The sequence below is a fragment of the Sycon ciliatum genome, chromosome 10, assembly GCF_964019385.1.
Source record: "Sycon ciliatum chromosome 10, ocSycCili1.1, whole genome shotgun sequence".
Lineage (NCBI taxonomy): Eukaryota > Metazoa > Porifera > Calcarea > Leucosolenida > Sycettidae > Sycon > Sycon ciliatum.
In genome coordinates this window covers 17589313-17597834 of record NC_088652.1, presented here as the reverse complement: position 1 = coordinate 17597834, position 8522 = coordinate 17589313, and the positions used below count along the sequence as shown (strand labels likewise).

Below are 8522 nucleotides of genomic sequence, written 5' to 3'. Positions count from 1 at the left end.
CGATGTTACATCCACCATTGCAGTGGCGGATCGAGGAGGGGTTCCAGGCGTTTTTTTGTAAATGTACAACTGGAGACTTCGTATGTGGATGCACATGTATCAGCTAATCATTTTTGACTACACTGGAACGCGCTGTAGAGATCGCTTGATCCGCTCCTGCATTGGACATGGTTTGATGGTCCACACTGGTGTTCGCTGAGATGCTGGGCTGGCCTGGTATATCTCAGTCCACTAATAATGGGGGGGGGGGGGTTCGCCCCTTGCGCCAGTGGTTGTGAGATTTATCTCCTCACCCCCACCGTTAGGCACTGCGTCTGCCACTGGGTTTACCGAGTGTAAGCGGTCGTCGTGAGTTCCATTCGGGAACGGACACGATAATTTAATTATTTTGAAACAATGCAGGTAAAGACCAAACTCGGACTGTTTCTTCTCTCTGTTCCAGGCTTCGGTGAGGGGAGTAACATGCAACTCATCACGCCTTGTGAATGCCAGGAGCCTCGACATGGTGAGGTCGGGGACTACACGGGATTCTGATTGATGCTATCCTTTCCTATCTCATCCTAGAATGTTGTGACAAGGTCATGCAAATGAGGTCATCACCATGCGCTGTATCGCACCACCATGAGGTCATCACCATGCGCTGTATCGCACCACCATGCTTTGTGTAGGCAGATGAAACCAGTGCTAGTTTTGAATTGAGTGAAAAACAGTACTACAGTACAAGTACAGTCCTGCCTAATGAAATCCAGTCGCGTCACTCAAGTACACGCCGTCCGTTGCAGAGCCCTAGACCTGCAAGGACTGGGCTGTGAACTGGTGCAAGGCGCACACTGGAATGAGGCGACTGGATTTCATTGAGCAGCATTGTAGTTTGTACAGAGATTTGAATGGTAAATGTGTACAGAGTGGCAACCCATACAAACAGTGCTACGGTCTTGAATGGTAACCCTGAGCTAGCACACCATTACACCACTGCTTTGCCGTTTCCATCCGTTTCCATCTCAAATGCTAGCATAATCACTTAGCCTCTTTACGTATATGCCCAGTTAACACCGCAATTGCTGTCAGAAGTATCAAATTTCTGATTGGTATAATCAATTTGATAACAATACCGATAGTAAGCTCTATGGTGGCCGATGCACAAATTGCGAATGGTTGCCCGACGTTTCCAAGTATGAACTTACCTGCATGATTGTGCAGAGGTACAGAAAAGAAGACTGTTCAACAGCAGCGGGTACAAATGGGTACTAGCTAAGTACACATCGTAACATAGTGAACTGGGAAAGGAGAAACAAGATTGGAAGACGTTTTTTCATGCTCTCGCATAACACCTGGATCACATATGGAAGTCAATACATTGGCTGGGGAATGTGGTAAAAACGTGACTGGCTTGTGTTCTCCTGTTACTCTGTGCTCATTGGTTCTGTAATTTCCCTGTCATTCTTGTCGTCCAGGGGTCAGATACTGCTATTAACAGTACGGTCAGGTTCTCTGCTGTCGGAGTGTCTACTGATGTGGCTTCCAACAATCCAGCTAGCGCACACAAGGTGATTGGAACAGGGTTAAAGGGGTGTGTGAGTGGTGCTGTATGTAGTTGTAGTCACTCAAAGCTTTATTAGGGGAAGCCACAAATTGTGATACAGAACGTCAAAACCAAGCGGAACAAAAATGATTACCAAAATCCAGTTTAAAAACCGATAAAATTGTACCGTGCCAATCAGCTAATATTAAAAGTAAAATGCCAACCCCCAACAAGATGCAGGCTATTATTAGATGCAGCATTCTACTAAAGCCGACCAGCCTATTAAAGCGACACTGGTCTAAGAAGGTGGAACGTGATCCGCGGTGCGGGTAAGATGCCCGACAGCCATGAAAACGCGTAACATACCACTTCAGCAGCACGAACGGTGGTGGTGGTGTGTGTGTGTGTGGGGGGGGGGGGGGTGTTGGTAGTGGCTGCAGTGTTGGCAGTGATGTAAGCGTGTTGGTGATAGCGCATAGCCTAATGATTTTTCAGTTAAAATTAATCTAAGTAAGCTAAACAAGTAAAGTGGGACGGCATTTATCGTTATAACATTCTGTTCTACCTTACTAGTGCTTGTAAGGAAGCTCCGCACTTTCGGGCATAGAGCACTTTGTGTGCTGAGAGGACTTAACCTACGTTGTCTAAGTAAGCTAGATGATGGACGTGTAACAGTGCTGCGTCACGGGTTCCCTGTCTGTTTGACCTGAATGCTACAGGACTGTTCATCCACTGCCTGCCATGTGTCAATCCTGTGTACAATCCCATGGCAAAGCAGAGATGCGGTGACCAACGTACGCTTCCAATGGAGAGTCTACACTCACAATGTCAAGCTGGTGAGTAGCACCCAGAACGGCAGACTGTGACCCCACTCTATTCAGTATCATTACCTTCACTGTCCTTTTTATACTTTATTTTTCTTCTAGTCGATATCATGTAATTGGGCAAATTTGCCTGTTTGTTCTTTGACTCTAAAAAAAAGCAAACAACAACTAAAACCCAGTTGGCCAATAGGTTATAGCTATTGCCTCAACAGAATAGGTTTAGACTTTAGAGCATGGGCTGGGTAGGCTCATATCCAAGCATTGGTGGTTCAGTGGTAGAATCCTCGCCTGCCACGCGGGGGGCCCGGGTTCGATTCCCGGCCAATGCATTTTTGTTCCTTTTTTTTTTTTTAAATTCTCCGAAGTGAAGAAAAAAAGATGCATTGGCCGGGAATCGAACCCGGGCCCCCCGCGTGGCAGGCGAGGATTCTACCACTGAACCACCAATGCCTGGATGGCTACTTCTGGGCCATGGTCAATCCAATCATTTTCTTTCCATAAAACTCTAGATGAAATTGGTTGTTCCTACGCAGTTTTTTTTTTTTTTTTTTTACTACGTTCACATAACCAGCTCGAAAAGAATAAGGAAAGACAATGGTACGGAGACTAGGACAAACTGACAAGTAATGAGCAGGCGCTGCACCGAGACGCAGCAGTGATGGTGGGGCATTGATGACTCTGCCGACCTGAGGTCTCGACGTCACGGCCAAAAACACGCACCAAAAACAATGAAAAAAGAAGAAGATAGAGCTGTACAGGTGAGAAAGATGCAAAAACCCAAGGCTTAACACGAGCGATTGTGGGGGAGAAACTGTCTTAGCGTCATACTATTCATAGGGAATCGACTGCCCAGGGCCAGTTTGTGCTGCGAAGATGGCGGTAAACATTCGTTTTGAATGATTGCATTCTCTTGCTGTACATGCTTCCTGCCAAACTTGACACTTGACTGACTCACAAAAAATTCTAGACCTAGAAAAAATTTAGTGTGAAAGGATCTCACCAGGTACTCGTTAGCTCGCTCACCAGAAACTCGGCTTGTTTGCGCAACAAGCTGGTTTGCACTAACGAGCACCGTGTACGTTACAGCATGCACATTACAGTACAGTCAGTGCATCTAGCGAACTCTCCGTTTGAGCAAAAGTCACGATTAGATGTTTTGGAATTTTGTTCCTGCAATGCAGCGAAGAACAGGGCTACTTGCAATCTTTGCAAAACGCTCTATTCTTACAGTAGCGGCTGAACGAAGGCGCAGAAAAGACAACTCGACAGAAAATACCTGTCCTAAGTGAAGCCAGTCCGAAGCACCAGCAACCCAAGCACCAGCGGTGAAATTTGAAGCAACTGAATTAAAAGAAATCTTCTTTGGGGCATCAGTAAAGTTGTTAGCTCGTTCGATAGCTCGCTCGTTAGTGGAACTGTTCGCTCGTTTGTTATAAAAAATATTATGCTCGTTTCAACATTTAAAAAATTCCATACCTTTTTCTCATCCCTGTGCCCCATGATGAGCCCGTGGTGATGCCCTCATGAGTGAAAATTTGGAAGAGACACCTTTTAAAAAAGACCCTCGTCCGGCCATAAGAAAAATGTTGTTTTTCACGAATTGTCTCTCTGGCGAGCGAGCTAACGAGTACCCGGTGAGATCCTTTCAACACTAAAATATTTTCCAGGTCTAGGCTGTTTTTTTCGTGAGTCAGTCAAGTGTCAAGTTTGGCAGGAAGCATGTACATGTAATGCGTGGGAACAATCAATTTCATGTAAAATTTCATGGGAAGAAAATTATTGGATTGACCATGGCCAAGAAGTAGCCATCCGGGTGGTTCAGTGGTAGAGACCTCGCCTGCCACGCGGGGGGCCCGGGTTCGATTCCCGGCCAATTCACACTTTTTTTCTTCGTTTCAGATTATTTTAAAAAATTGAAAAAATGCATTGGCCGGGAATCGAACCCGGGCCCCCCGCGTGGCAGGCGAGGATTCTACCACTGAACCACCAATGCTTGGATGGCTTTATGACAAGAGTACTTCCAGAACAAATGAAGCGTTGGTTCCGCCAATCCAGTTTGAGCTAGGAGCTGATCCATTCGCCTGCAATGGATAATGGAGATATATGGGTAAACGTTAGAATGATAACTAAGCAACTTCATAGTGTATGTCATCTTCTCTCTGCCACTGTCTTCTGTTCCTGCTTGACTAGCTGTTGAACTCCACAAATGTGAAAGTGACCTTGCCAATCTCAGCTACTGTTGTTAATTACACCGGTATGCTGGGACACACGACTACCTTCACAACTGATTCTGCTTCGGTGAGTATCTGGGATAGCTTGTCTTACATATGTGGGTCTGTGTGGGAGGGGGGGGGGGGGATTGGTGTGTGCGTGTGTGTGGGGGGGGGGGTACATGCGTGTGTGTGTGGGGGGGGGGGGGTACGTGCGTGTGTGTGTGTTTTTTTTGTGTGTGTATGTGTGTGTGTAAAACATGGATGTGGCAAATGGGATTTAGGCCTTTGGCCTCTGGTTGGTGGATCTGATCTATCCTCCCCCACCGTTTAGGAGCTGCATCTGACGCCTGATCATGGGGTGGTGGCGTCCCACGAAAGCGGAAAGGTGGTTCTTGACCAGGGATTTGTACGACTCTTTGTTCTTGACCTGCCCGGTACGCGAACCCGTCGAATTTTTTTATATTTTTTTATGTGTGTGTGTGTGCGTGTGACTTGTTGAGTGGACATGCCTGTGGGGGGGGGGGGGGGTGTATCTATAACACTTGACCGATCTTACAAACCATACCACTAACCTGCCACTGGGTCGATATCAGAATGGTGCACTGCTCGTTTGAAACATGGTACTGTACCGGAATCACAGCCATTCCGTTCCCCAGAATGCAGAACACAAAGGACAAGACTAGTTGTATAACATCATTACATTGACATGACGGAAACTAGGGACTAAGGCATGACGGAAAAGCAAACTGCTCTCAAAGAGACAAACAAGAAGACTGACAAAAGGACTCTCGGCTACCAAATCGCGCATGCTCATATCACACATGCACGCCACTAGACGGAGACAGTTTGGGGAATGCCATCACAAAGGGAAACAACCATCATTTTACAACAATACTATCACACTACACCTAGCTACCTGTCCATACAGCAGACCCGCAATGCACTCTCCTTGCTAGCATAATGTTGTTGAATGGAGTTCAGGCTGATAAACTGGCAGCGTGCTGCACCAATGTACGGCTGAGTCATTGCAGTTGTGTGTGTGGGGGGGGGGGCACAGCCTACTGTAAGTGTTATTATGCTCAAGACGTTGGCATTGCATTCACCTTCAATGTACTTGACAAGGCCAGGAATTAACAATCCGTGATATTCTACAGCATGGCCATCGTTGAGCCTACAAACTAGGTTTTCTCCTTTGTATGAATCCTGTTTGTCCTGCAGAGGAGAACTGAGTATGCTTTGCCGCAAAAACAAGTATCCGAACCCCTGGACACCATCTTGATCGCCGGCATAGCAGCAGGCTCCACAGTTTTCATCATCGTTATCTTAGTCATTCTTTTCAAGGTAAGAGAAGAGATTAGGGTGTGGTGTCTCCGAATTGCTCTCAAGGAAATCATTCCCATTCTGTTTAGGCTTTGATGTGACTCTTACTGTCGCACACACACACACACACACACACACACACACACACACACACACACACACACACACACCAGGACAATTGGGCTGCATGTGAGCAAGGTGGCATCTGGAACTGTGCATATACTTGAAAGCCTAGGTCACGCACTGGAGTAGATCATTGACGTTTTGTTGGGTCACAACTCATTGCTCGTGGCGGTGCACTGAAGTGCTGCTGTTGACGACACCAATATTGCTGCTGCCGCTGTTGCCGTTTTGCTGCTGTTGTTTTTGTTGCTTTTGATGTTGGTATGCTTGTTGTTGTCTTCATTCCACTTGGAGACCCAGCTGACTATGTACTCAAAAGCGGCGTTCTTGATCCCCTATTGACTTAAATTTACATCTGGGGTACAGGCACGCCGGAACTGGTGCGGTTGGTCAGGTTAACACTGGACCAACTCTGTAGCTACCATTGCATGTTTAATGCTGAGGAGGGCATAATGTCCCCGCCATATTATACACAAAGTATGAGAGACTGAGGTACGACCCGACCCATTGAAAACTGCTGCCGGCTTTTCTGGGGTAGATGATGACGGATGCTACTGCCACTGGCTAGGCTACTAGAAGAGGAGGCCACACACCTTCAAGGAATGACGAAACTGATCGAAACTGGTGGCCATACTATGCACTAAGCAAACGTAATCTGGCCAAGACTTTAGTGATCTGTGCTTCATCATGTTTTGTCCTTTTCCTCGTTTCTTTTTGTTCTCCACCTGTTTTTCAGTAGGGATGTGTCAATAGTAAAAAATAAAAATAATAAAAGGCTGTCTGACACAGGACTGCGACCTCCCAGCTGATATCCTGTTTTTAAATTGCCTCTGCTCAGGGACGTTGCCCAGGCTACGGTCACCACGGTATTGACCGTACCCCTTGTTGTCCCAGGTATACTGTGAATCAATGAAAAGGACCGACGTGGGCTCCAAATTCCGAAACATTTCAGAAGAGCCGCCCACCCTCACGAGTAAATTGTTCGTCAGGTGGTTGACCGTACCACCCAAAAATACCTTCCGACGCCGCTGACTGCTTGTTTTTGTTCTACTTGTGCAGTGTGGCTTCTTTGCCAGGAAGAAGCCCGAGGAGGTGAATATGGACGACATGGTGTGGAGTGGCCCGGCCCTGGCAGTGGACGGTACGGAGGATATAGAAATGCCGGAGAAGGTAGCACTGGCTAGTGGTGAGCAAGACGACGGTAAAGGCGAGGCTGAACCTTCCGACTCTGATTCCGGAAGTTAACTGTTACTCAGGAGAAGAGCAACTCAGCGGAGTGGGTGAACAGAAGTGAGTGAACAACAGGTGCAGCAACAGCGATCCTCTCTGCAGTCATCATTGCATGGCGACAATCCTTGTATTTTCACAACTTTGAGATGTGTGACTTTCTGTGTGTGTGTGTGTGTGTGTGTGTGTGTGCGTGCGTGTGTGCTACAGGTATAGAGAGGTGGTGAGTAGTGTAGCATTCAACACTGTTTCATCTGCTGTGCTACCTTGCCCCTGGCTTTGATACGTATCCTACCCATTCACTTTATTTTCTTGTAAAATTATGCCTGCTTTTCTAACACACACACACATACACGCACGCACACACACACACACACACACACACACACACACACACACACACACACACACACACACACACACACACACACACACACACGTTCGTACTCATGCACACACACACACACACACACACACACACGCGCGCGCGTGTGTGCGCGCACGCACACACATCATGCAATGAACAATACTCCCATTCAGATGCATGCTATCCATGCTATCTACAGACTCGATGCAGTGTTTGTGCAAACTATTGGCATTCAAAGTAAAAGTGGAGAGGCTTTCTGCAGCTTCAAAAACAGTTAAGAGCAGAGCCCACACGCTCGCTTCCATAAAACACTGCAATAATTCAACTCATTTTAAAAATATTACAATGCTTTGGCAAATTGCCTTCATCAGGTTCACAATGATGTGCAAGCTCTCATGTATTGGCATTCGGATAGCGGTATGTACTTCCTGCTACTAGTACCTAGTCTCAATCTTTCCCCTGCTTGCCAGTCAAAGAGTGTTCTGAGAGTCTTACAAGCCTGGGTTTCACAAAGCTCAAGGAATTGTTCCTTGAATTGTTTTACGGTCTCTGGGCTGCGCCAATCACTGAAAGAAAAATATAATAATTATTCGAATTTTCGGGCGACGCCCATCTTTAGGGCCTCAATGCTCAACCATGCATGATAATTACAATAATTATAAATTGCTGTTGTCGCACGTCTTTCCCACTCTCTCCTTTCGCTGCTGAATGTTGCCGTAGCAATGGATAGCCAGCATTTTCTTCTTTCATTTCAAGTTGCTCATTCTTCAATTCTGTTCTATTGTTTCTGGTGGTGTTGGAGGTAGTTCTACTGCTTCTGCTTACTTATAACGTGTGTAGACTACGTTCTAACGTTCTTATAACGTGTGTAGACTACGTTCTAACGTTTCATCTACATGTACATATTCTCTTGAAAAGAAGTTTTA

At 46.4% G+C, this 8522-nt stretch overlaps 1 protein-coding gene and 3 non-coding genes across 4 annotated transcripts in view; 2 read left to right on the top strand and 2 right to left on the bottom strand.

The window, feature by feature from the left end:
- The window catches only part of LOC135825626 (integrin alpha-8-like), a 63826-nt gene extending 55304 nt beyond the window's left edge, over positions 1-8522 (top strand). Inside the window, exons 25-30 of the mRNA XM_065338237.1 lie at positions 443-505; positions 1455-1547; positions 2242-2358; positions 4537-4644; positions 5778-5900; positions 7062-8522. Coding sequence (XP_065194309.1) covers positions 443-505; positions 1455-1547; positions 2242-2358; positions 4537-4644; positions 5778-5900; positions 7062-7247 — 690 coding nt within the window. The 3' untranslated portion in view covers positions 7248-8522. The remainder of the gene's footprint in view (positions 1-442; positions 506-1454; positions 1548-2241; positions 2359-4536; positions 4645-5777; positions 5901-7061) is intronic.
- On the top strand, positions 2605-2675 carry Trnag-gcc (transfer RNA glycine (anticodon GCC)). Its single transcript has one exon. It is a non-coding gene; the product is annotated as a tRNA-Gly (tRNA).
- On the bottom strand, positions 2726-2796 carry Trnag-gcc (transfer RNA glycine (anticodon GCC)). The gene has a single exon. It is a non-coding gene; the product is annotated as a tRNA-Gly (tRNA).
- On the bottom strand, positions 4269-4339 carry Trnag-gcc (transfer RNA glycine (anticodon GCC)). The gene has a single exon. It is a non-coding gene; the product is annotated as a tRNA-Gly (tRNA).